The following is a 27,213-nucleotide window of genomic DNA, read 5'->3' on the forward strand; positions in this document are numbered from 1 at the left end:
CCAAATACCATTGAAATCCATGACAGAAACTGGCATAGCTGCAGGTTTCCTACTTGCAGAATTTGTGTGTGATAAAAACTTCCCGGTTTTGCTTAGGTTCAGCTTTCCTTCATAAAGCACCCTTAGTTAGCGCATAATGGGAGGGCCTGAAAAACTTTTCCATTGTTTTATCATATGCAAAACAACCTGATTAAGAGTTACGGAAAAACAAGCGCCTCACCTCACACTGTAGGACAAACTGTTTTCCTCCTTTAATTCTCAGTAAGATACATTTCTTGTCTTTAATTTGTGTTTCTTCAACAGATACTATTTGTTCCATTGTCAGCAGGTTTTGCTGTAGCATTTGCAAAAAAGCAGAGAGATGATGCAAAAAAACCTGTTGCCCATCAAATACAGCCACTACCTAATTTTTCTGGGCTAGTCACATAAATCAAGTTATGAATAGTAATAGTCATTACACAAACTTTTCTTTATTTCTGAAGACTGGGTCATGAACTAAAGATAGATTGTAAGGTAAGAGAGAAATTGAGCAAGGGGCTTGGTTGCTTCAACAGAGACAACAAAACATAAGCTAAGCAAGCCAGTAATGACAGCATGAAACAAGAATCTACAAGTAGGTGTGTCTACAAACAAAATATTCGCTATCCTCCCTCAAGAGAGGTGCACATAATTTTATATTTTTTCCAAGTATTACTGCTGTTAAAAAAATAAAAAGGACAATCTTACTATTTCAACAAGCTGAAAGGGAATATTTAAGTACTATATACTCACAAAGAAGCAAACATACACAACAGTCTGCAGAAAATCTTTCTCTATAGACTGTAAGAGGACAACAACGTTTTGAAATTCCAAAACCTTATTTAACTAAGTATACAAATGATCTGCCTAGCACGTGATCACAGCTGGACTAAACTAAAGTTACTATAGCATTTTCTTTAAAATAAAATGCTATAGCACTTATGACCTTACCAGTTTATGTTTTTTTGTATAAATAGTCCAGAGGTCCTAAATGAAAAACAGCACCATGAACTACCAAATTCCTTTAAAAACATAACAAAACAAAGTAAACAGGTTTCTCAAGTCAACTTTATGTTTCCTCAGTGCAGCATAGCTACCCATTAACTAAAGCAATACTCAAGGTAAGTTACCCAAATCCACTGGTCATTTACTCGGACAAATCTTTACTTCCACGGGAGGTATGTCCGAGTATGAGTTCTCAGATTTGCCTCAACGTCCACCTGCCTTTCACGCCCCTGAAAGCTCTGCTCTCGGGATTAACCTCACTTACCCGGGACTCTCCTTCCCCTCGCCATTCAAGCCGGTTTGGGAAGAGGTAAAAGTAGCGACGCTGCCACTGAGTCAAGAATGGGTTCCCCAATTTCAGCATGTATCCGTGCATAATACAATCCTTCCCAAGTGCATAATCTATAACAAGAGGAAACATTAGTATGGAAAACAAGGTTCTGCCTAAAAGCATTCTGCGAATGTGCTGTGTTAGGCAGGGACACAGCCCTGAACACAACGTGACTCTCCACGTTGCCCTCCCCAGGCTTGCAACAGTGCTTCTATGTGCACAGGCACAGGCAGACCCAATTCTGCCTTAATGACATGAACTCATGTGGCTGCAGTGGAGTAACCAAGAACAGAATTTGGTTCTTAAAAAAGTTATCTAATTAACTATTAAAAGACACATATGTTGCTATCCAAAGTTCAGAGTTTGTGATGCAACATCCTTGTGCAAACAAGTGAAGTTTGCTGCAAATGACCTCCCGCTTTCTTTCTCAGCTTCGTCACGAAATCAAATCCCCCATGTACTTTTCTGAGCATACACAGTAAACAATAACAATGAAAGGCTGTACACGATAATCTTTAAAAGAGAGTACGAGTACAAAAGGTTTTCCATAACATTATGTCATCATACAGTATTTCAAAACATTAAGAAACACGATACTGACTAAATGAATTCTAACAATTACTGGTGAATGACAGTAATATGAGTCTGTTGTGTGAAGCTTCAAACACATGAATTACTATCTAGCAGCAAAAGATGGAGAGAAGTGTATTTGACAGATTACCTTCCTCGTGGCCAAGCTGCTTATTTTTAGCCCTTTTTCTGGCCTCAATTTTATCTGTGTCTGCATTTACTGCATCATAAACAGTTTCTGCTACTTCTTGCTGCCAACGCTCCGATATTACCAGAGGGAAGTTCTTATATAATTCCTGGTCACTATCAAGCAACTTGCAAGAGAAAAACAACATAAAACCCCAACATTTTAATAACTTGTACTGTTCTTATCCCCCATAGTTAATAGTTACCCATGTAACAGTATTATTTTAAAAGATGTATTGAACTCCAACCTTACCAGAACAAACAGGTGCAAACAATAGAAAACACAGATACTACCTGAAGCAAAGATATTCATTTATATACAGAGAACAGGCCACCTGTTCAAAACTTGTTTGATGGCTCTAAAATCCTTAATCAGCATTGTATCATAATGTTCTCTAGATCTGACATTTAAATAATTACTTAAATGTAAGCAGCAGTATTCCTAACCTTGTTGCATAAAAGCTTCCTCAGCGCAAAAATTCCATTAATAAATGAAAAGATACTTTTTATACAATGCCTTCCATGTTTCCACAGCTTAATTTTACATTCTTTAATAATTAACCTTCAAAATTCAGCAGCGCATGCTGCAGACCTGATTTTCCTGTTATATTGATTCTTTCCTCCCTTAAATGCTTAACTATAGTACTGAAATTGAACTGCACTGAAGGGAACTAAAATGACTGGATCTTCAGGCAGGACTGTCGCTTGACGCAACTGCATTCTGGATTTAGCCACAGGGCACTTTGTTTTCCCTATAAAATTATTAGAGGTTTTCATTTGGAGATCAGTTGAAACTCCCTATGGCCAGCCCTCAGTTGCTTCAATTTCTGTCCATCAGTAGAAAAACTAGGGCTTTCTTTCTGGCAACAAGACCAAGCAGCATCCTTTGCCCAGCTGGCAGAGCTGCCCCAGGGGAAGGCAGATCCCAGCCAGGGCGCACGCTGGGCAAGCCCAGCAGCTCCGGCAGCTGCAGGAGCGGGGCAGGAGAGCCTGGCTTAATTCTCCTGCAGTCAGGCCAGACACTCCTGGAACAGACATTCTGCTCCTTCTCAGAGATCCACAGTCGTATCACAGTAGGAAAACCCATGGTGGATCTGAAGGCAGAAGACATCTCTGCAATTCTGTACAAGTGGCTTACAGGGACTCCTCACGGCATCGAGTAAGGGGAAAGCCATGGCCATCCACTGCTGGCTTTCCAGTTCGTAACCTCAAGAAACACACGTTCACCTCAGTGTCACAGGACACTCTGCACTATAAATATAATCCACAGGGGCCACGGAGGAGAGCAAGGCACTCAAAACTGGCATCCTCACGGGCAGGGACATCTCCTGACACCTTAATGGAAGCTCCGACTGCAGCTGACTCAGAGGCACAAATTATTCAGTCCCTTGTAAAAGACTGTGACATCCCAGTGAAAGTACAGAGCGAAGAAGCTGTACATGATATCCCTCACTGACTCATGACTTAGAATAAATTTATCTTATAGGCAGCCTGAACAAAGATGGCCTGGAAGTGATCCGGCTATACGATTTACAGGCCTTGCTGAGAACATCTGATCCCCTCACTAAATACAAAGACCACCTGGGATCTCCACGTAAAATGTTCCTCTTAATTATGGCGTTCCAGAATTGCAGGGAACTAGAATCCTGTTAGACTAACACTGACACTGAAGATGCAGATTTTCTGGGATAAAGAACATCTTGGGTTCTCTGCATTTCTCTTTAAACATGTAAAATCTCTTCTGTGCCAACTTCTGTAATTACAGCAGGTGACACTGACAGATAAGATTGTTTTTAGGCACAGTGAGCACTTAACATTTTTTTTTTTGCTTATAAAGTTGAGAGCAATTAGCTTCTCTCTTGACTTACTTCTGCAATAACAAGAATAAAGTCTGATCTACTGAAGAACTGTACGATACAAATAACAAACGGGACAGACCCAAGACAGGCACTGATTCCCCTGTTGTGTCAAAGTGCCAGGGAGGCTTCAGAAGAGGGGATGTATACACAGGGTATGTCACACCACTTCCATGCAAGTCAGAAATGGGCTGGGAGCTTTAACTTCTCACTTTTTCATTTACATTGTTTTCATTAGATTTTGCATAATACCAGAAGGTGAAAGTTTCTTTTAACACTTTTCTAACTTACAAGGTTGCTACTATTAATATAAAGTTTGTCCTTTTTAAGAGTGAGCTAACACTTTTAAAATAAGGTGTAGTTCCATTTATCCAAGCTACCAGAAATAAATTACAAATTTTAAAACTACAAACCATTAAGTATTCTTGAAAATACGAGCATTTCCCAAAAGCTGTCTGACCATTTGAAATATTTGCTTTATCATAGAAAACTTTTGATAGGAAGGTAGATTTCAGTCACTTTAAAAAATAAAACATAAGGATTTGGCAAGCAGCAACAAACCAGCCACTGGCCCAAGCTACCTCTTTCATAACAGCGTGGATTAAGTTTCCAAACTTGAAAGCAATTCTTTGCACATTCAGTAGCCCCTGAGGCAAAGGAATGGCATGTGCACATGAAAAGTTCAGCACAGCAGTCACAGTGCCATTTTCCACCTATCACTTAAACTTGTATACCTTAATGCCTTTAGTGTCCTCTTCATCAAATGACCCAATATCAAAAGCATCTGCTGCATTTACTTCTCCCCGGGGAGGAATAAGTGGTGGAGGATACTAGAAATTAAAAGCAGCATAATTAAAGACAAATTAATGGACGTGTATTTAAATCCATTCTGTGGATATAATCAGCCTCTCTGTTTTTTGCACAAATTACACCAGACTAAGTCCCTTGAAATCAAACTTCAGTGCAAAGCTGTTCTCTGTCCCCCACTCCTTCAATAAATGCTCCCCCACAAATCTGGGGGAAAAAACTCTACAGTTTAGAGACAGCTAAGCAGAAGAAACCATGCAGTTGTATGACCCTGAAAAAATAATAATTTAGTACTACCCATCAGGAAAACTTGCAGTAATGAATATACAGCAGTTTTCATCAACAGTCCTCCACGTATTTGTGCAAGTAAATACATGTGCTGGGGACTGGAACCCTAAGTTTTTTGTCCATTACCCATCTAGGCTTATTTTCCTTTTACTGCTTTACTAAGTTAGCGAGGGTCACTATCTTAATCCTTTACCTTTTGTAAATAGACTTGCTGCCAATCAATGCCTTTGAAGAATGGATGTTCTTTTACTTCTTGTGCACTGCAAAAGACAAGTAACTGAAGTCAACAAGCTGAAGGGTTTTTTCAAATGTATTGGAGAAATATAAAGCCTTCAAAGGTCACGTTTCTGTCCCTTGAAAACATCCGTGAAATGCTCTTTTTCTCAAGGTGGGGGGTGGGGGGGGAGAAGTCTTCTTAAGTAAACAAGAGAAGAGAATACTTTCATGTGGAAACACTAGAAATAGTGCTGTAGGTCTGGCAGGCAATCACTCTTGTTTTGCTATGGTATTCCATCATTTCAAACAACAAACAATGCTTGTCTGTTGTCAGATTTCATACACTACTTTTAAGTAACGAGCTTACTCCACACCATTTCCTATTATACATATTTTATGTCAAAACAAGCAATTACTCGATAGGCCCAAGGCTCAAAAACAATCTCAGGTCATTATCATAGAGGGCTCCATGATAAAAAAAACCCTCTGAACATCTCACTAGAATTAGAGCCAGCCCAAGTCTCACGTGTGACTGTCAATTAACTGTTGCCACATATTGCCAATGGTTTCTCAACAGCTATTTACTCCTCTCACGGTTTTCTCTCCCAGTCTCATGGGAGGCACACACTGGCTTCTGAACAGGTGATAACAGCAATCTCAGCCAGCAGCCAGAAGCAAGGTAAGCTTGGCAGGAGCAAGTAGTGTTTTGTAGTCAATGAACAAAACCCCACCACTTTCTTTAGCATCATGAAATGAAACTGGCACATCTGGAAACAGAGGCAACCCAAAATGAGGCAAGTATTCACAGCTTTCTGTGCTTGGTGGTTCTAGGATTGGGGGGTTTTGTCTGTCATTTGCTCGTATCATTACAGATACAATACAAGCAATAAATTTTAACGATAGGGATGTCAGAGTCAAGTAATATGACTTCATCGCAAAACAGATCAGGCAAAAACATAAAAACAAGACAGGGATGAAAAGTATGAACACCATTCAACATAAGCCTGACTGTGGAGAACTCGGGGGAAGTCTTTAACAAACATAAATTGTCCAAAAATTTGTCCAAACCAAAAGGAAGCTGAAATATAATACCATGCAAAAGCAATTTTTAATGTTCTCTTTCCAGAATTAAAATAATCACAACAGGAGGCAGGTTTTTACTTGAAATGAATTCATTCATTTACAGAGAAGTGGAAATTTTTAAAGGCAGTGGTCCAAGGAGAAGATAACACCTACCTTCTTCCTTGGCATCCAAGTCTCTTGCTAACATCCCGTTGCAGGAGCCCTTCCAAAAGGGACTTCAGTTCAGGAGAAAATGAATCTGGTAGCTCCACATTCTATGAAAAAAGTAGTATAAAAAGAGACATTTAATTATAGAAGTAGCATGATCTGCTTTCCCCGCATAGAAGAGCAGCTTTTCTTTGATAGTGTTTGTAAACAACCCTCCCATGTGTAAATACAGCTTTCTCAGCAAGCAGGCTATGGAGTTCCAGTTTTTAGAGGAAATGGGAGTTTACTCAACAAGAGGAATGTAACTGCAACTGTCACCAGGATCCTTACCACGGTGAGCGTCATCCGGTCGATCTCATGCTTATCTTTGGTTTTGTGCTGTCTGAAAGGACTGTGACTGTAGAAATAAGAAAATGCACTAATAAATGTAATGCCATAACATATCAGTTTATTTCAGCTGTGGCAACCCCAGGAAAGAGTTTAGCATTCTCCTAGTCCCACGCTTCCACCTCATCAATCCTGTCCTGCAGAAGAATACAACAAGTAGTAAAATATTTAGCATTCACAACAAAAAATGAGACTTCACACACTAGCATACTGTGGCTACTCACTACCTCAAAAGTGTCAATGTTCAATCTCTCGCAACTTTGCTCTCTTTTGGTACTACAAAGACCTGCACTGCTTTGCAAGAAACTTTATCCTTTCTGTTCTCAGTGTAATTGCATGTGGTGAACATAAAAATCAAATTCAGAGGAAAGTAACCATTCAATTTCTTTAAAGACTACACACAGACATCCCTGAGGATTACCAAACTCTGGGAAATCTGACCTAGTTAGTCCATATAAAGGCAGGCAGAAGGTTAGTTAATTCTTAAATGCAGTGATCCGTCCTTCAAGATGGTGTTTCAAATACCTTACTCATTACATCTATGTCTCCCAAAACCCAGAAACATTTCATCTAACAAGAAAATCCTGAACAGCTATCACAACACAGATATTTACAAATATTGACCTATATATGGAAACTGAGTACACCCACAGAACTTACCTCTCATCAATATGGAAAGAATAAAAGAAGACCTTCAAGTAAGGAGATGAAACAGAAGGTAATCACAGATACCTCAGCAATAGTGACTGGGAAAATATTTGATGATATCTGGTAAATTATCGGCTTTAACCCTTTCCTGCTTTATAAGTGGTTTGAGTTTGATTTTCTCCTTTTAGCTACAGAAGACCTTAGAATATCACAGATTTATTATGTAGTACTTAAACAGCAGCATTAAAGAAAGCAGAAACATTTTAGTATGAGATTTTTTAAAATTCGATTTAGAATATATTCCCTGTTTCTTAAGTTTTCTTCAAAACCTTGAGGGTACAATATTTTTCAACATTACAATGTTATTTACTTATAAATACATTAATTAGCTATTATAAAACATTTTGTCTTGCCACATGGCAGTGTGTACTACCTGGTTTCAACTGGGGACCCGCTACTCAAGAGTTATTTCCCCTTTACCCTCAAAAACTTTCCTCATTAATGGATCTGATGGAGAGACCAGGATTTCCTTTTTTCTGTTTTTAAGCATGATAGGTAAGAAGGCAAGAGTAAGCGTCTAACACACAGCCTTGCGTACTTTGACAACAAGGTTCTGAATAGATCAGGGAAGCAAATGACTCACTGGGGACTTATGGGCAGATTTTATGCCAGACTAAATTTACTAAAAACCAAGAAATGGCACCATGTGCCCAACCCTTGTTTTGGGATGCGAGTTGTTTAATTGGCTTCAGAACATATGAGGAAGGATAGCGCACAATGAATAATGCTCTGGCTTCTGGCCGACCACTGATACCACCCCGCAGATCTCTGTAGGGAAGAATCACAGCCCATAAAGACTGAGATCTCCCCACCCCACAAGCCTGAGTTTCCACGGCAAATGGGATCATTTGCCCCTAGGTGCTAGTTCTTCCATCACACAACTTCAATCCTGTGAAGGAAGAACGACACCAGAGTCAGTCAGATGCACTATTCCTCTGTGCCCAAGTGACTCAAAAGAAAAGACGAGGAGCCCGCAGTGGCCCTGCGTATGAAAGATGCTCTCCCTCCTCCCAGCAAACCCAGACCACCATGTTTCAGAATTCTTCCATGAGTGATTAGAGAGACAGAGTACTGCTCAGCTGCATGATGCTGTCTGTACTAACAAATACTTCTCTCTTTGGCAATTTAAACAGGGTTTCTTTCCTTATTTGCACACTCATATTTAATCTATTTTGTGAACAATTAATGTTAAATTGATACAGCTCTGTATCTCAATTCAGAAGTCGCACGCTTACCTTCCTTTGCACAGTGTCTGGGATAGAGGTAAGAGCTTAAAATTAGTTATGTGCAAGGACACAGGATGATCTGACTAACGATCAGTCTTTACAGAGAATCACTCCAAAAATATTAGGTTTCTTCTGTTTTGCCATTAACAACGAGGATGCTATTTTTAACAAACACTTGCCAAGTCAGTGCTTACTGACTGATTAAAGCTGTAATATTAATAAATTCTATCTAGCCACATAAGTTTACTGAGAGGGCAAATTACAGCTGACAAAGCTGTAATTACTATATACTTTTGTACACCCATACGATAACAGGCCAGATTCAGCAAATGCAAGCACCCACACATCATAACTTACACAAAGACTACAGAAGGGAAGACTGAGTATTGTGTAAAAAGGGAACAATGGAGCAGAGAGTTTCACCAGAACAGCAGGTCTTTAGCACAAAATGCAAGTCCGTAATTTAACAGGGCTGCTAGTGTATTTAAGCAATGAATAACATTATATCATTTAAAAGACTAACAGTTGCCAAGAGATGAGTAAATTGCCTATAGGTGTAAGTCAAAAGAGTGGCTAGGGCATCTGCTTTCCTCACTGCCCCACACCTGTACCTACTAAAGGAAGCAGGGTTTTTGTTTTATTTGTTTTGGAAGCAAAAAGAGCCTGTTTTAGTCTCACGTGCAGACATGGTCTATATCACAGAGATGGCAGTAAGATAGCATTGTAGATAATATGCAGTATGTTACATATTAGGTGTTTCAAACGACAGACAATGATGAGGCCCAGCCTAAAAAAAAAAAAAAAAAAAAAAAAAAAAAGGCACATGGGACATAAAACTTCACTCACCCTCTTAGAAGCTTGAAAAGCATGCAGCCTAATGAGAACCAGTCTGCACTGCTGTCGTATGCTGTTCCCTTCTGGAGCACCTCAGGAGCCATGTATCCATGGGTACCGCTGAGAAGCAGAAAAGGACAAAATCTTGGTTACAACCAGAACTATCGTTGAAAGAAATAAATAATAATTTAAAATCAGTTTTCTCAATACGACAACCTAATTTAAAAATAATTAATTTTGAACATAATTTTATTTTGCTTTTTCTTTGGCCACACACACACACACATTTTTGTTTGTGTGTATCTACTGAGAAGATACCTTAAAACATGAACAACAGAAATGCTTAAGAAAAATGAAGCAGCTACAGCGAGACTTAGCAGAATCAGTACAGGGGTCAGCAAGGAGCCTTCTGCCTAAGAGCGAAAGGCAAGAGAGGTGGAAAGATTGTGTATTCTGTCCGCTCCGCTTACAGGAGAGACAGACACCAGGACACAGTCCGGGCTCCTGCTATTACAAGGCCAGATCTCTCCAGCCCTGGGACCTGCAAAACCGAGACCTGCTCCCACCCACCACCCCAGGAACAGGGCGAGCACAGCTGGCTCATGCTCTCATGATGTACTTCATGTGTCTCCTTCCAGCTAACGTGTGCCAGATTTAACAACAGGACACCTCCAGAAGTCATCACTGGTCATCAACAGAAAGTAGTCACCACATACTGCTTTTACCCTTGATATAATTGGAACATACGAACTTTTTCCTGAAGCTTTCCTTTTTGCGTAAATTCTGAGATTAGATCAGGGCAAATGAGGACCTGAGAATAAAATGTGCCAGATAAGATGTGGAATCCACACACAACCCAAGAAATTCAGATCCCAGTTATGACCTCATGCCAACAGGCAGAAAGGAACACAATTTCCCTCCAGTTCTCCAAAGATCCAGAAAGAGAAAGACACAATAAATCCTGTTTTTTAGTTGGGTTTGGAATATTTAATTATCTGTTTAGGACAATAAAAACAATCTGGTACTTTAACTCAGTCAGGTTCTTATCTTCTCTGAACAGTGAATCATCTTGAAATAATGTGTCATCTTCCAGGCATGCCTACACATCAGCTGCTACAACCGGCAGGAAAACAGGAGGGGACTGAAAAACCTTATTAGAGTATCCAGTTTATAAAGCAAGCCTGTGCCACACAAGTGTTACTTTATTCCTCTAGGCAAAGTTAAATTACAAAGACACATAAAGGACTGACTTAGCAATAACTGCATGTGCAGCAAAGCTCCCATACATAATACTTACACACTAGCATGTGGCTTCTTTTTGGAAAAATCACAAGCCAGCCCAAGGTCTGATATCCTCACGTGCCCATGTTCATCCAACAAGATATTTGCAGGCTACATGGACACAGAAAGGTTACTGTTTGGTATTTTCCGGTTGACAAAACTAGAGATTCTCAGAGCACAGTAACTCAAGCATCAATAACATCAATACTCTCTAGTAAATGCCGCCTTTTTTTTTTTTTTTTGTCAATGTAACAGACACTTTCCAGATAAAATCTACATTCTAACAGAGCTCTACCATCTCCACAGATTATGAAATACTGAAGAATAACAGAGAGAAAAAACAGGCAAGGTTTGAAACAGAAAGCACATGAAAGAATAAATCCATTTCAGTCTCAAGCCCCCACTGCTTTTGGTTCTTTCACAGAAGGGTCTGTGTATGCCTCTTACATCCTTTATTTGCAGTCTACACTCTGTATTCCCTGTGCAGACTTTTTTCCCACTTCTGTTGTCCCTTGGCTCACAGACACCCATCTCAGGGCAGTCCTCAGCCGCCCAGTTGTCAGTTAAACACCCCTGACCAACTTTTCCTATTGGTCTCCCATCACAAACACTCCTCCTTCAGGGCGCTCAGAAATACATTTTCCTCTCTAAATTAATAGTGTCATTAAGATGGTGAGATCATTAATACTGCACAGCATTTATTCTGACCCCAAGGAAGCACCTCCCAGGCCCATTCAACTGGATAACAGCACAGATTAGGACTGTTTTGAAAAATTACTAGAAAAATCAGCCAAAGACAAGCAATCTGTATTCTTCTCAAGAAAAGGTTTCAGGTAAGATAATTCATTTAACTTATCAGTAGATCTGGATTATTTGCTGCTATCTAACAACGACCTGTGGGAATGCAGTCACCATGTTAACGATTACCTTTAGGTCTCTGTATACAACAAAGCGATTGTGCATGTGTTCTAAACCCAGGATGATTTCAGTAGCATAAAATCTCATTTCTTTTTCAGAAAACACTCCGTGCTGGGAGAGGTGGTAGTGCAAATCTCCTCCTAAAATTAGATGAATTGAGATGTAATTAAAAGAACAGTAAAATCCTGCCTCACAGGCAGACGGTATGACGTTGTGCGGGACAGCATAGCATTTGTATAGGTTCTTATAACCTGTGCAGCACACAGAGACCCAGACCTACCCTCTGCAAGTACATGTGGTGACAAAATACCGGAGAAAATAAATAAATCTGATCCATCTGAAACTTCATTTAAAAAATACATTTGCTCCATATACATTTGCATTCAATGCCCAATCCAGCAACTGAGTCTTAATGCAAAGGCTAGGATTTCCACAGCAAGTAAAATGTAGCCACAGACATAGGTTTCTGGAGAAATGAATAAATTAGCATATAGAACAGCCCAGGTTGGGATGGAATGTGAAAGGTCATCTGGGCCAAAATATTCAAATATTCACGCTGGGGATGTTTTCACACCTTCCTAGTCAAAGAACAGACAAAACACAATGTCACTCTGTGAGCTAATCCACACCACCAACACATCAAATTGTGAATATTCCTAGAAAACTGTTTCTGATCAAGCTACAGATTTAAAATAATCAACCAGTTACTTGAATTTGACCGACAGCTTCGATTTTAATGCAAATCTTCACTTGTGAAACACCAAAGCCAGTCTCTGTTACTTACAGGATATGAGTTCTATTTCTCAATTAAACTTCCAGCTTTGCAACATGGTACACACAGATGTATCCAGCATCTTTAGATGCTTACTGCAGGGCCACATTTGGAGTTTGAGCGTGAGTCCTGGAAGTGCTGAGCATCATCAGCAAGTAAGGGCACTGCAGTATCTTCTTTCTCTTAACTCTGTCGATTCCCCTCTGTGTGTTCTCACAAGAGCTATGCTAAGCATTCCAGGTATCATTTCATTCCTTTGAGGAATACTTCCCCCATCAATTTTCTTTGCAGAGCTCTTTTATTTTTACTCTGAAAGCTGTGTCCCTGATCTCCTCGTAAATTTCTACCCATGACTATAATTTCCTTAAGCTTCCAGCCTTGTATACCCTTTGACATCTTTATTTAAGTATGTTATAAGGTAACAAACATTTTCCAGTCTGTTCTACAATTCCCTGGTTTAGATCCTGGTTTACCCCTCCTGCTCGCAGGCTGATGCTTCACACCTCAGATTATTTTTCCCTCATTCTCCTTATGATCTCAGCAAGTCCTCCTGCCAATATTTCTGTAATGTTATCATCATCTGCATGAGTCTTGCTTACCATTCATCAGGTCCAGAATGAAACAGAGCTTGTCAGGGGTGTGGAAGGCATAGGTCATACACACTATAAAAGGACAGTCCTAAAAGGAAAGGAGCAAAGAGTTCATCTCAGACAATAAGCAAAGTACTTCTTAGAAAAGCTAAAAATACATGTGATGTTCTTCCCATTATTTTTGCCAACATTCATAATAATTTTCTAAAGCTATTTGTGTACTAACCTACATACTGGGATGTTTCACTTCCAGTTTAGACACCTTAGATTTTGCTATCTCATTTCAATAAAAAAATTAGAAAAGCTATGAGGAGCCAAAGGCTTAAAAAAATGCAGGTAGCATCTCTATCTTCTAAAGACTTGTACCTACAGCAGCTAGAAATATTCTAAAAATATTTACCTGAGTTTACACTAGACTTACATGAAAGATACAGCAAAGCTAAACCTTTAGGCCAGCTCAGAAAAAAAATTAAAGCTGTTCCCCTGACATGTGAAGGAGACACACTATTTCTCACAATTGCATGGTGAACGTTCAGCCATCGGAACGCTGACCAAGAACATGAGTCACGTCACATACAAAAACCCAGAGGAAAGAAAAATTTCATCCCCACCTATACATTAAATGCAGCTATACCAGTAAGATCCTGACCATGCTGCTGCATCGCCCCTGCAGAGAGGTGACAGCCAGGCCTTCTGCCACCCACCGCTGCCCTTCAGCTCCCCAGCAGCATTTGCAACAGATAGTTAAAAGGAACATAAATACACTAGGGAGGAAGTCACAACTCGGATGTGTATGCAATGCATGAGAAGCAAGAACAGCAAGGTCCGCATGATGCAAAATGCAGAAAGAGTGCGCTGGGTGCAGATTTAAGAACGTCGTTGCAGGGCGGCCAGGGCAGGGATGGATTACATTCCCACCTCCTGACACACTTGAACCCTAATGCAGATGTTTAAGACAAGCAGCCATAAAAAATACAGCTGGACAAACACCTCTTTACTGCCACTGATCTCTTCAGTGTGCTGGCACCTCTGTAACACAGCAGAAGGTTGGCAGACCTTTCTCTCTTCGTTAGGCTTATATTGGATGCAAGCGGCTAATTAACAGGGGGTGGCTACTACTCTGTTGACCCCTTCTGCAAAGCCATATGAAACCAGGGCTGCCTGCAAGGAAAACCTAAGTAAAGGCTGTGCTATCAAAACACCCCATAGCACCAAAAGACAACGGTCTGACCCCAAAGCGTGGAGGCCAACAGGAAGATGAACCAAGACAAGCTTAACTGCTGACGAGCAAGGACGGCATGGAGGAAGCACGAATGTGCCCTGGTGTGACTTAAACAATGTGTTAATTATTGCAGTATTGATAGTGAAAGCTCTGGGAATCTCTATCAGGAACTGGTTTCCTTCCCAATTTAGAAGCAGCAAAACACGGCGGCCTTGGGCAGAGCGGGGGCCGTGGGGGCTGCCTCAGGGGGCTGCCTCGCCGGCCTGGCCGGGCGGAAAGGGAGGGGATGGACACCGGCCCCCCCGGGACAGGTCAAGTCCGTTCATACTTCCACAAGGCAAAGCCACGCAAGGTTACAACAGAAAGCTTTATCTACTTGACTGCAACCCCCAGTGATTCCCATGCCCCTGCTGTAGCGTTCAAACCTAACTGTGTTTTATTGCATGCAGTATATATTATATATACTGTGTATATTGTATTTATTGTGCAAATACTAATTCCAAAGGCACCCCCTGCAGAACACAGGCACATGTCTGAAACACCCTGCAGCAACATGCACGAAAAATGCCTGATTGCTAAACAGTCCTGGAAATACAGAGACTGTAGGCAAGGCAGTAAGGCATCTAACAAAAGACACTACATCTCCTTACGAACTCTGTATTGCTCCTAACTACAGACTGTTGTAGTCACCACTTAGCTTCAGAACAAAAGCTTTAGTAGAATTATTAACTTAATTTTCTGAATCAACTAGATAATTCAGAAGTGTCCCCGAGTGGGCTTCCTAAAACTTCAGAGCAATCTAATTACACAGAAAAATTTAGTGTTAGAATTTAAACACCATACACAGAAAAATAAAAGGGTGTTTCTATACCAGAACATAACATGCCCATATTTTTATGGATCTCATTTTTTAAAAGAAAAGAAATCTGCAAATGCAACTGTGAATGCATAATTCATTTTTGTGTAAGCCTTCCTCATTTAATCACTACCTTCTCATCGTTTAACAGAGAGAAGGAATTGTAGTACTGTGATATTTTTCTGATGCAAAAACCACTGCAAAAGACTACTTTCCAGCACAGAAATAAAACAAACCGATAGGTACTTTTTTTAAATGAAACATACAGCAATAAATCAAATTTCCCAAGATAATATTACTTTCCTGCAATCAAACTTCTGGTCTGAAAAAAAAAAGTGACAGTATGACAATGTGTGACTTAAGAATAGTTCGGAAACAGTTCCTTTACATCCAAACAATCCTGGATTAAGTCCAAAAAAAATGCTGAAGACAAATGACTGGTAATAAATTATGTGGAAGGTAAAAAAAATAATCATAATAACTATACAAAATTGTAGGAATGTAGTTTTAAAGATGTTAGCACACTAACAATTACTTTAGGAGGAAACCTTTGACTGTGACTCCTTCCCATAACCCGAGCACCCGGCTTTAGAGCAGACCCTAGAAATGACACCAAAGAGATAAAAAACTGTTCAGGCTGTAGAGCAGCTGTGCAGCACTTCTAACTAAAGGGTCGCTCTGATGGGTCTCGCTCGGAGAGATGTACAAGTCAAGGCTTAAAACACCAAGCTACTATCTGCCATTCCCAGATATTCCTTCAAGTGACTATCAAGATTTGGGAAAAGATTCCATTTTTGAGTGAAATCGAGACTCCTACAAATCTCGGTACACGTGAAAACAAAATACCTGTTCCTCTCAAAAGAACCCAACTTGATTTATTATCTCGGATGTTTTATTGTTCACTTTTGCTGTACCTCCTATTTATCATCCCTTGGAGGGAACCTTGCATCCAGTCATTAGTCAAATTATCTCAAAAAGAGCTGAGTAAGACAGCTTAACTGCCTCTTTTTTTTTTTCTAGAACAAGAGAACTGGAAGACACAGTGGAGCGGAGGCACAGCCCTGCAAGGCTCCTGGTCCTGCAGCAGCCTGCTGGAACGACTACCTCCTGACTGCCAGGAAAAGATTTATTAAATAACCACTTCCTACCACAAACAGCACCTTTTGGCAGTTTGGTTTTATACAGCCTGCCAGCAGCGATGGTCTCAGCGATTTCAGTGTTCCAGTTTTTGAACAAAAGTTAGGCAAATGTTGGCTATTACAGAAAATATTTTTTTCTTCTTTTAACAGAAAGTAGAATATTTTCCCAACAGTGCTGCCTTCTAAGAACTGCAAAATGCATTTCCAGCCTCCAGACTGAACATCTTTATGGGAGAGGAAGACAATGCCTGTATCTTGCAGGAGAGGAAACACAAACTTCAGCCACAGTTGGTTACACCAACAGCCAGCGACAAAGTCAATATACCCATGGCAAATCCAAGCAATGCTGAGCCCACGTTTTCTATTAATTAGGCCAACCCAAGCAGTTCCCTCTGCTCTGTAGAGGTGTCTGTCATACTTCTGAGCTGTAACATTACCATGAAAAGTTATTCTCACAACACAGCCATGACGTACTCAAATTTGGGAGCTCTCTATTCAAAAAGCAGTTGTGAATGCCAAAATTTTAGGTGGATTAACAAAAATGATTACACAAACGTATGTGTAATCTGCACAGCTGTTACTATGCATTTTGCAGAGACATCTGGATTCCCTGTTAAATGACTAATTGTGCTATGATGAACTTCCCAGTTCCATTTTGTTGCGGGCAGCACATCAATCCTGTTCATTCAAACCTAAGAGCTTATATTCAGGAATGAAATGAATTATCTTACTCTACCACTTTCAAACTATTTAATTCTGCATATTCAGAATGCTTCAGCATCTCTTGCACTGGCAGGTGTACCTAACCTGAATGGGTCACATTTTCTACAAAATCTCTCTTTTCAAACTCTTCCTCAAATTTCTGAGAATCTAAAAGAAGTTACACTCTAATGAGCTCATAATCCTTCACAAAAAACACCAAACGGTCTCCTTGCTTTTTTGTTGCTAAATGACTAGCTATGAGCTGTCATATAAGAAAGCTGGCTCCACCATTAGCATCCTTGTGAATAATTCTGTTTTCGAATTGCTAGACATGAAAATTCACATTCAGTACTGGAGCAACAGTATCACAAATTAAAGTTATTAGGAGAATTATTATTAATTATCGTTATGGCGAGATGGCCGTCAGTCTCTTCTCCCAGATAACAGGTGAGAGAAGAAGAGGAAACGGCCTCAAGGTGCACCAAGGGAGGTTTAGATGGGATATTAGGGAAAAAAAAAAAAAATCACTGAAAGGACAGTCAGGCATTGCAACAGGCTGCCAGGGATGAGGTGGAGTTACCATCCCTGAAGGTGTTTAAAAGATGTGTAAATGAGGCACTTCGGGACATGGTTTAGTGGTGGGCTTGGCAGTGCTGGGTTAACGGTTGGACTCAATGATCTTCAAGGTCTTTTCCAACCAGAACGATTCTATGAGTCTATATAGTTCTTGTTTCTGAGAATAAAGCACAGCCTATGCTCTCTCCCATTTTGCAAGCCAAAGCAGTAATCCTCCTGCACCACAGACAGTACGCTACTTGCACACCAGTTGTGCAAGCCTATAACAAAATCACATGCCAATTCCTTCCCATGCTTTAACTGCACTGGGAAAAGGGGATGTGCAAACCAAGTATTTAATTCCTACATCACAGCAGTCACGAGGAAATTTAACCTTTTTACCAACATCACATGTAACCATGGTGATACAAGCCGATTGTCAAGTTTTGTTGAATGAGGGCAGCATACGCGGTAGGCTCTGGCACTTCAAAGCCTGCTCTGAAGCTGTCCGAGTGCAACTCACTGCGGCTGCTGCCCAACTCCTCTGCTGCTGGTAACATGACGTGGTCTGGTGAAACCAGTGCCCGTCGGGTTGCTTTTTATGCGCATTAGTGATACTCCTAATTTAAATAGACTTGTATGCTAAAGGGGCAGACTTACTTGGTACACCTTGACAGGTACTCAGCTAAAGCATATGAAAAAAAAAGGAAAAATTGGATAAGCTAATATCAAAGTCACAGGAAAGGGAGGGCGAACAGGTAACTGAAGTTCTTCTCTGAACTAGCACTCTATATACTACAAAAGTAGTACATAACTATAGCAGAAAAGGGAATTATTTTACAAGACAGCCTAATGTTTTGGGTAAGTTTCAGATAAAAATACTAGAAAAAAGAATATATACAAAATCACAAACGGAGGGGGAGAGAATCAATTACCTAAGAAATGGGAACCTCCTCAAGCCTCTTTAGCTGAGACACTCACTTGTGTAAGCGCCCAAACTGAAAAACAAGCTTGTTTTTCAATTTTTCTTTCAGACACATTGCTAGAACCAGGGGGAAGGTTCCAGGGGGGGTTAATTTTGCGTGTCACACAGCCGAATAGATAGAATATGTATTATATGTAACAGCCTTTATATTATATGCAAAGAAAAAAAAAAAGGAAAAGAATAACAAATCAATGATACTTACCCCTGTGCTGACAAGAGACAGCATAATTCTTTCATTTAAGGCTAATGTTTCTCCTTGCTTCATCTTGATTCTCTTCTTATCTAAACATTTCATTGCATACCTGAAAATATTAACCATGCAGAAAAAGCATCAGAAAAAATTTCCCCCTATGCTCAGTATTATTCAGTAGCAGTTATGCCATGCATATTTACAGTACAAGCTCTTTAAAGACTTAAACCCGGTACTAAAACCATCATTACATGACTAAACAAGGAAACCTCAAAAATCTCCTCAAGTTAAAACATTTTCAACAGAAGCCTCCTAACAGAGAAATGTGCTTTAACAAGTAATTCTGCATTTGAGCAACCACGGTCATACAGTTATTATGTACCATACATTCAGTTCTTAATACCTACAAGCAAGGATTTGCCATATGAATTAAGTAACAGACTCTATTACAGTTCCATTTAATTCTAACAGTTTCAGCTCTGCCAGGAAAGCAATATCTTGAACACATGCTGAGTTTTATGGGTATTTTTTTAAGTTTTCTTTCTACTCAAAAAAGGTCAGATATACACAGGAAAGCTTTTTTAATTTTCTACCGTCTGTATTACATAAACTAATAAAATTTTGCTCAAAAAAGAATGTTACCCCTAACAACCATCAAACGAGAGCAAGATATAATATAGTCTGGATATTTTTTCAAGATGTTAGGTGAGCCCACTATTAGACAACAGCAAGAAGGACACGTGTGCTCCTGCACAGAAGATTTCTAGACATGGGCAACCACAGATTTTTAGGCCACCGGTTTTAAAATACGCTCAGGAAAACACCACGTTACAGCCCTGCATCAATGCTAATCAACTGCCTACACTGTGACAGCTCTGTACAGAAACAGGGCCTCCTGTCACCTTCGCCTTGCACTCCCTAAAAAAGCCACGTCATTCCTTGACATGCAAGTGTTGTGAGTGGGGGAAGAGTGAGCGTGAACATACTGGAATTTTAAGCTTCCAAAACAAGGAATATATTCACAGCACGTGCCCTTGCTGAGGACTCTATAAACGACGACTATAAATAACATTTTACATGCTACCCTTTATTTATGCTTTGACACCGCTGATCAAAGCAATGACTGGGGCCATTTAAGGCTTGTCCAAGTCAAGTATCTCGATATCTACGTGCTCAAAAAGCACAGCTACCCCTCCCCCTTCGGACTGCTTTCTGCATGGTACTTCTGGCCCCTGTCAAATGTCCTTGAAGGAGGTGATGTGAAAGAAGCCTCAGGTGTGTCTTTGTGGGTTAGTGAAACACCGATGGCATTTACCTTCGAGGGGTGGCTTCCCAAGCTCCTTGCAGGCAGTAAGTGCAGCAGAGGCAGCCATCTAGAGTGGACGGGATCTGGATTAGGGATGGGTAAACAGGTTTGGATTAAGAAAGAACTAAACCAAACCTCTACCCAGAAACTGAACCGAATCTAAAGGTTTGCTTCAAATTTGAAAAAGGTTGGTTTTCCCACATTTCGCTTCCCTTTACTCTATTTAAAAATACTCTGATAAAAACTGTCCTTTGCTTCACTTGCTAGTCCCAAGGTTTATCCACCTCCTGCCAGAGTAAAACTCAGACATCAAAACGACTTGGGATCTGAGAGCTACCGCTTCAGGGTGGACAACTACTTAGTGTGGCTCAAGGTAAATAAAATGTTTATTTTTGTACATGGACAAAAAAGTATCAAAGCAAGAATAAAGACAGCATTGTTAGTGATAGTATTAATATAAATACTTGAAGTCACTGCAAAAACACTGAGCATGATTGCAACATTAAGATGTCTTCCACTTGTTAATAGCTCAGAAGTTTATTATTATCAAGGATGCCAAGCACACACGACTGCCAGTGAAGCCAGCTGTAACTGCAGAGACTTGGCACTTCAAACACGCCATGCTTACTTAGAAGAGAATTGTTTAAGGATGGTCCCTGGACTAAAACTGTTAGGAAAAAAGCAAGATGAAAGGGGTTGGGTGGGATGTAAATAAATAAACACACAGATAAATATTGAGAACAATTTGTTGAATCAATGCCTAGGTGTTCAAAACAGAACACAATGTGCCTAGAAATTGAAATCTGATCAGAAGAAGTGTGTGAATAGTAAGTCCAGAAAAAGAAAAGAAAAAACCCACAGAGGGATGATCTTGGAGTTCCCACTGAGAGCTCTGTTAAACAGAAGTTCAACACTGGAACTATAATCTTCCAAACATAAGCAAGGGTCACTGCTTTTGCCAGTGAAACGTGCTCAGCAGGGCAGAAACGTATGCAATTACACAAATCTGGAACACCACATTCAGAATCTGCCCAGGCACAACCCTACAGCTTGAACAACACTGAGGTCATGTTCCTGTGTCATCCTCCGACCCTTCATCAGCACCAGCTACGTGATGCGCTTTGTGGCGAGAAGAACAACCTTCACCAGATGAGAGGCAACACCTCGCACAATCACCACGGTTTCCACAAGAACATCGTTCTGCACTGTCAGGCTCTGATCCAGGAAATCATTTAAGCACATACTTAATTTTAAACACATGTGCAGTTTCCATTAATTTTGACAAGACCATTTAAATGAAGGATGTGCTTAAGAGCTCTGCTAGACTGAAGCTCCACTGCATGGCACGTAACACGATCAAATATCAAACTAAACTTAATGATGATCCAGAAATCAGAACCTCTTGGGATAAAATTTAATTCAAAGAACTACACAGTTATGCGACACTGCTTTCCAGTGATTTTGTAAGAAATTATTGGAAGGATTTCCTTACTAGTTCAGAGTTTACAACTACCTCTAAAATAAACTGTGTGTATATATACTCACATTTTTCCAGTGTCTGCTTTTCTGCAACCATACACTTCACCAAATCCCCCTCTTCCTATTATTCTATGTACACTAAAATCATTCATGGTCAGCTGTAAACGCAAAACAAAACAAAACCAGACTTCATTTTTCAGCATTCAAAAACTCACTGTAAAAAAAATTTAAGTAATCTATTAATGTGTTAAGATACTTAACTACTGTAATTTATATAGCACTTGTTGTTTTGGAAAAAGGAGCCCCTTAGTGTTTATATTTCAGCGAACGTGCAAGGACTACAGTCCGAAGTATAAAGAGGACGGATGGGACTGCCGCTGGCAAAGCCCGTCAGTCCCAGTGAGGTTACAGAGCGCTGTCACCGAGTGCTGCAGGGGGACAGAAGCAGAGGCCGGGGTAAGGGGTGCCGGGGATGGCAGAACTGTAGGGGGGAAAAGGAGACAGAGGGCGTTGGGGGCTGTTAAAGAGCAGCAATACTGGCAGTTCAGGTTTTTTCAGCTATTATAAAAATCAAAAGCTCTTAACCCCAGACGGGCAGAAGGGACGTCCAGAAAGGAATCGTTAGGACTGTACATCTAAGAATAGAAGAGCAGAGAGGTAACGTTCACCGTACTCCTTAATAAGACCTTTTCAAAAGCCAACATATTTCTTTCCTGTATCAGCCTTTGACAAGATAAACACACTCGCAAGTACTTACATGAATATTTAGTTCTACGTTTTTCCATTGGCAAAATCTAGTAAACTTGTCACTGTGGAAAAAGAAGTTTAAAAGTTGTCTGAGACTACTGTGTAAAGTATTATAGTAAATGTCAAGACTCTTGATATTTAAAATAAAGTTTGTGCTAGGGCGTGTTGCAATACTTAGTAAATGATAGCCTTCCTTTCAAACAACTGTAATCTTACCCCCACCAAGAAAAACAATTTCTAGACAGTGCACACTTAATATTTTACACCCTTACAAGAGAAGGATATCAGATAACTTCATTTCTGTAATGGTAAGTGCTCAGTATGTTCTTGCAGCTCTCTTTCAGATGGTTTTTAATCTTTAAAAACAACTAAGTTTGGAACTAGCAAGCATTTAAATTACATAAAGAGAAAGATAATTATAAGAAAACAGAGGCATCTTGATTTACGTTAATGAACCTCCGTATACTCCAAGGAATGCTTTAAACTCATTTTATCTTCAAATAGGAAAAACATCAATAATACCACAAGCTGTTGCCAAAAACAATGGTTTGCCATTTCTACATGAATAATTAAGTATTTGATTTTCAGAGCAAGAAATACCAGTTCTATGGAGGCATTTTCACATTTCAGCTTGGTTGCAGACCACCACCAAACCATTTCACACAGCGTATTTGGCTGCTGCTGGAGGAGAGCCATGCTTTACAGCCCCTGCACGCAAGAGCAGCTCCCTTAAGGCTAAGGGGGCTGCTCAGCTGAACCAGGTCTATGCCTAGTCTTTACTAGACCATTCCTGCTGAATTGCAAGGTGTCCAGACACTACCCAGAACGACTGGGTCTCTCAGTCACACGCACGAGAGAGTTATTCATGGGAATATCCCCTAAGATGAGGATAACAATATCCTCATGAGGATACTCCCATATGAGGATATCCCCATAAGATGAGGGTAAGAATCAGATTCTCTTACTCTCCTAAGAGGATATCCCATGAGAATATCCCCCAAGAACACAGCTCTGCATTTTTAAACCTTTGAGCTCAAACTGCAATCTTTTATTACTGCTACATGGAGTGACAGCAAAATCTATCATCTTTACAATTTCTCCAGTCATACACCCTGACATTAATCATGATATACATCAAAGCTAGTCATTTGCAGGAGCTTGCTGATAATACATTATTAATTAAACTAAGTTGATCAAACATTTTTAGCCTTATTTTACAGCAACACAAGGGACCTGGCTCCCTGCTACATTAAGAAGAAAGTTCAGATAATATGTCACGTTCATACCTTTCCATAAATTTTTGAAATATTTTTCCTCGGAGACTATCACAAATTTCTTCTATATATGGCTAAAAAGGGTTAAGAAACACGATTAGTATTTAAATGTACAATAAATCGGTATGCAATACGACCCATGACATACAACTCATGTTGGCCCTATACAAATACAGCATTTACTGTGTTTTCTTTGAAAAAGGCTCAATAAAGCATTTAAGCTTCATTCAGCTTTTGGAACCTGAGCAGGTGGCCTGAAGTCAAACATAAAATACTTTCAGGAGCTAGAAAACATTAAATGTTTGCCGGGGGGGTGGGGTGGGGGGTGGGGTGCTGTACAAAACCTGTATAAAGCACCTGCCCATGGACAGGAAGTCTGGCAAAACAACCTCAGTACGGTCCTTTTTTCAAATATATTTAAACAGAATAAATGGTCGCTCCTGTGGATTCTGCACTTCCCAGAGTTGTGCTCTGGCTTCATCTTCTTGGTGCTTCTCTCCTCTCTGTCCTTACTAAAGAACCAGCACCTTCAATTCCCAAGTGACTTTTTCTAGAGAAACACTTTCTCATGATGTGTGATGGCATGCAAGCAATCTCCAATCCCAACCCAATTAGCGGTGAGATATAACTCAAGCAATGTAGCTATCACTTTGTCAGTTCACTTAATTGCAACATTAAAAACTGTTCATTGAGCAGTGAGAAAAATCAGGCAGAGGCAATCTGCACATTTTTGCAATATATAAAAATATGTAAGATTTACATCAAAGAAATTTAAGCTCACAAGCACTGCCACGACTGATGATGTTCATTATGTGCCAAACCACACTGCTTTAAGGCACCTAGCTGTAAAAGTTAGCATATATCTAAATTCCTTGTCTTGTATCTATGTATATTAGAGCTGTAACAATACAAGAAATATTCCACTTCTCATTTATTTTCTAAAGTAAAGAGCAACAGAAACGATGTATAATTTCACAAACGACCCAGAATACCATTTATTTTTATATTCAAATGGAGAATATGCTAAACCCGTACTTTCTTTTGGCAATCCAGAATTTCAGAAACTTTTTAGAAAGCATCACAATTTTAATGGTGCAGATACTCCTGTGTGGATAGCTAACTTTGGATTTTGTCTTGTGGAGAGAGAGAAAAACATGTGAGATCATAGACATGCTTAATTCCACATCAACAACTATATAAACAACAAATTAAAGTAAAAGGAAAAATATTTTCAAAAGACTTCACATTACTGAAACGTTAAGGCAATTTCTCCACTATGCAGTTCGGTTTATCCTGACAGGATGTATATCTTCCTGATGTAAAGTGATTTCCTATAAATCATTTAATGGCTTAAAATTACATAAATCTAAAAACTATTCTGTTCATATACCAAGGTATAGTTTGTTTTCATAAATGTGCTTAAAAATATTGTAGGTAAGAATAGTAATTTGCATTTTTTATTTGACTTAGAAAAACACTCTAGTATCACCATTACACCAAAGGGTATGTACCAGTACCACTTATTCTGTCTCCTGAAATAATGAGTACAAAGTCACTTACTGTCAAATAAATGAAGAAAACTTGAACATTCAGACTGTCTTAACCTCACCTGAAAAAGGCTGGCTGGCACTTGTTTCTTGGCTAAATGCGTTTGTACATGATCTACAGCTTGTTTTGAGAAAGGCTTTGGGGAAAAAAAAAAAAAAGTATTTCAAACGGTTACAAATGTAAGAAGTTTCATTTAAGATGTGCAGTACTGTTTTCTTTTAACCACAGGAAAAGCACGTGTACCTCAGAATGAACGCGATATAGCTTCCCCTTAAGTATATTACTGTGAAACATGCAAAGACAGATGCAGACATGGATGTTTAACCACTACAGAGCCAATAATGCAGGCTTAACAAAAAAGTGCTTAAACCCTTCATCCAAAGAACCATACCACTAGGGTAAAACACATGGCAAGTTCTTCTTTAAAATAAGAGCAAATGAAACTGTTAATACAGATCAACGGGCCAAAACTTCAGCTGGAGGAAAGGTCTGCTTTCATTGACTTTATTAAAGGTGCATCCATCACAATGCAGCCTTTAACTCACCATACCGAAGCTATGAAGTGTACTGCCCCTAGTATAGTATGAAAGACTGCTTTTTGACCAAACAAATAATAAAAACCCCCAAAACCCAACTATCTTTGTGCGACCAGTTTTAAACAAAATCTCAACCTTTACACTGAGCTTTCAGAGACACCAAAGTTCAACATCCAAACTGTCCTGCAGAGCACCAGCAGCTCAAATCTCTGAGGTTTTTGGGGGCAGGGTAGTTGCTGGGTTGGGGGGCAGGGGGGGGTTGGTTAATGTATGTGTATGTGTGCAAGTATATATGCACACAAACTGCACTCACTGCATCATATTTTAAAATAAGAGATTTAGTTTGAAGAAATATAAAACAGATCAATCTCCAAATACTTCCTTTGCGTATTACCAAGTTTAATAAAAACCGGCACACACCGCCAATATTTACACCTCGTTACTGAAAATAAAACCCAAGGAAGGAAAGCACTCAGCCAAACCCAGCCCCACAGACTTCGAACAGAATTCCAGGGCACTGCAAGTATGTGAGCAACACTTCCTTCAGCAATAGTCTTAATTGTTCTCTTAATGAAATAGCAGTTACATTGAATTACCACTGCTTGACAGCTACTCAAGTAAGGCCAAGAGCAGTGTGAAACTGGGATGATACTGGGATGATACACACATGCGAACAGGAGAGGAGCTCCTTCATTATGTACGTGTCATAAATCTGCCGACTTCGGGTCAGACGCTCATCCTCAGAATCCAGTTTCTCATATTCTTTTATCTGCAATACAAGACAGAACGATCCATTAGATGAACACATTTCTAACCATTTTGCATTACTTGTTTGGTAAAAACATGACTTTGGCTGAAGTTTTATTTTACTTTATTATTTTCTTAATTAACACTTAAAGAAAAACCACCTGCAATACCACAGTTACAGTGGACCTTAGATTTCCCTTCTATCTTCAAATTTTTATGCAAGGCAACCGATTTGCTTAAAATTGCTACAAAGCTTTATTTTCTAAAAATTGAAAAGGACTGAGCTAAAGCAGCATGTTTTCCTCCATCTAACTTTTGCCAGAGTACAAGCCTGTGCAGGGGAAGCCAGAAGTTAACTGCACGAGAAGACTGGACCGTACAAGGAAAGTGAGATGAGCAAACGTGCCCGGCAACCTTTCTGAAGGTTTTCTTCCCCTCTGCTCAGCTCACAGATGCAGAGCACTGACCTTGCTCCTCTAACACTCAAGAGTGCTGACCCCTTTCTCAGATTATTTCATGCAATGCTCTGGCTATCCTCAGCACACCAAAACGCGCCCTTTTTCCAAGCTCCCAGGGCTAGCAGAAGAGTTGCAATGTTATCCAGGCAGCGCAAGCATCACCTGGTGAGAGCTCTCCGCTGCCAGCACAGTGCTCAAGCATCCTGCTCCAGGGTAACGACAGCACAGTAAGTACAGATGTCCAAG

The 27,213-nt window shown here is 39.9% G+C and overlaps 1 protein-coding gene across 3 annotated transcripts in view; it reads right to left on the reverse strand.

Annotated features, from left to right (window-relative positions):
• GRK3 (G protein-coupled receptor kinase 3) overlaps nt 1-27,213 on the reverse strand; it is a 76,498-nt gene that overhangs the window by 7,767 nt on the left and 41,518 nt on the right. For 2 of the 3 annotated variants that reach the window (XM_080403605.1, XM_080403606.1), the window contains exons 4-20: nt 26,430-26,531; nt 25,288-25,362; nt 23,691-23,752; nt 22,415-22,466; nt 21,724-21,815; nt 18,885-18,984; nt 13,233-13,311; nt 11,871-12,001; nt 10,960-11,054; nt 9,675-9,782; nt 6,838-6,904; nt 6,514-6,614; nt 5,255-5,321; nt 4,701-4,796; nt 2,076-2,238; nt 1,289-1,425; nt 221-334 (exon numbers count right to left, since the gene is read on the reverse strand). In XM_080403605.1, coding sequence (XP_080259731.1) covers nt 221-334; nt 1,289-1,425; nt 2,076-2,238; nt 4,701-4,796; nt 5,255-5,321; nt 6,514-6,614; nt 6,838-6,904; nt 9,675-9,782; nt 10,960-11,054; nt 11,871-12,001; nt 13,233-13,311; nt 18,885-18,984; nt 21,724-21,815; nt 22,415-22,466; nt 23,691-23,752; nt 25,288-25,362; nt 26,430-26,531 — 1,641 coding nt within the window. The other variant, XM_080403607.1, reaches the window with a different exon arrangement.

This window comes from Falco punctatus (genome assembly GCF_963210335.1).
Source record: "Falco punctatus genome assembly, chromosome: 1".
Taxonomy (NCBI): domain Eukaryota; kingdom Metazoa; phylum Chordata; class Aves; order Falconiformes; family Falconidae; genus Falco; species Falco punctatus.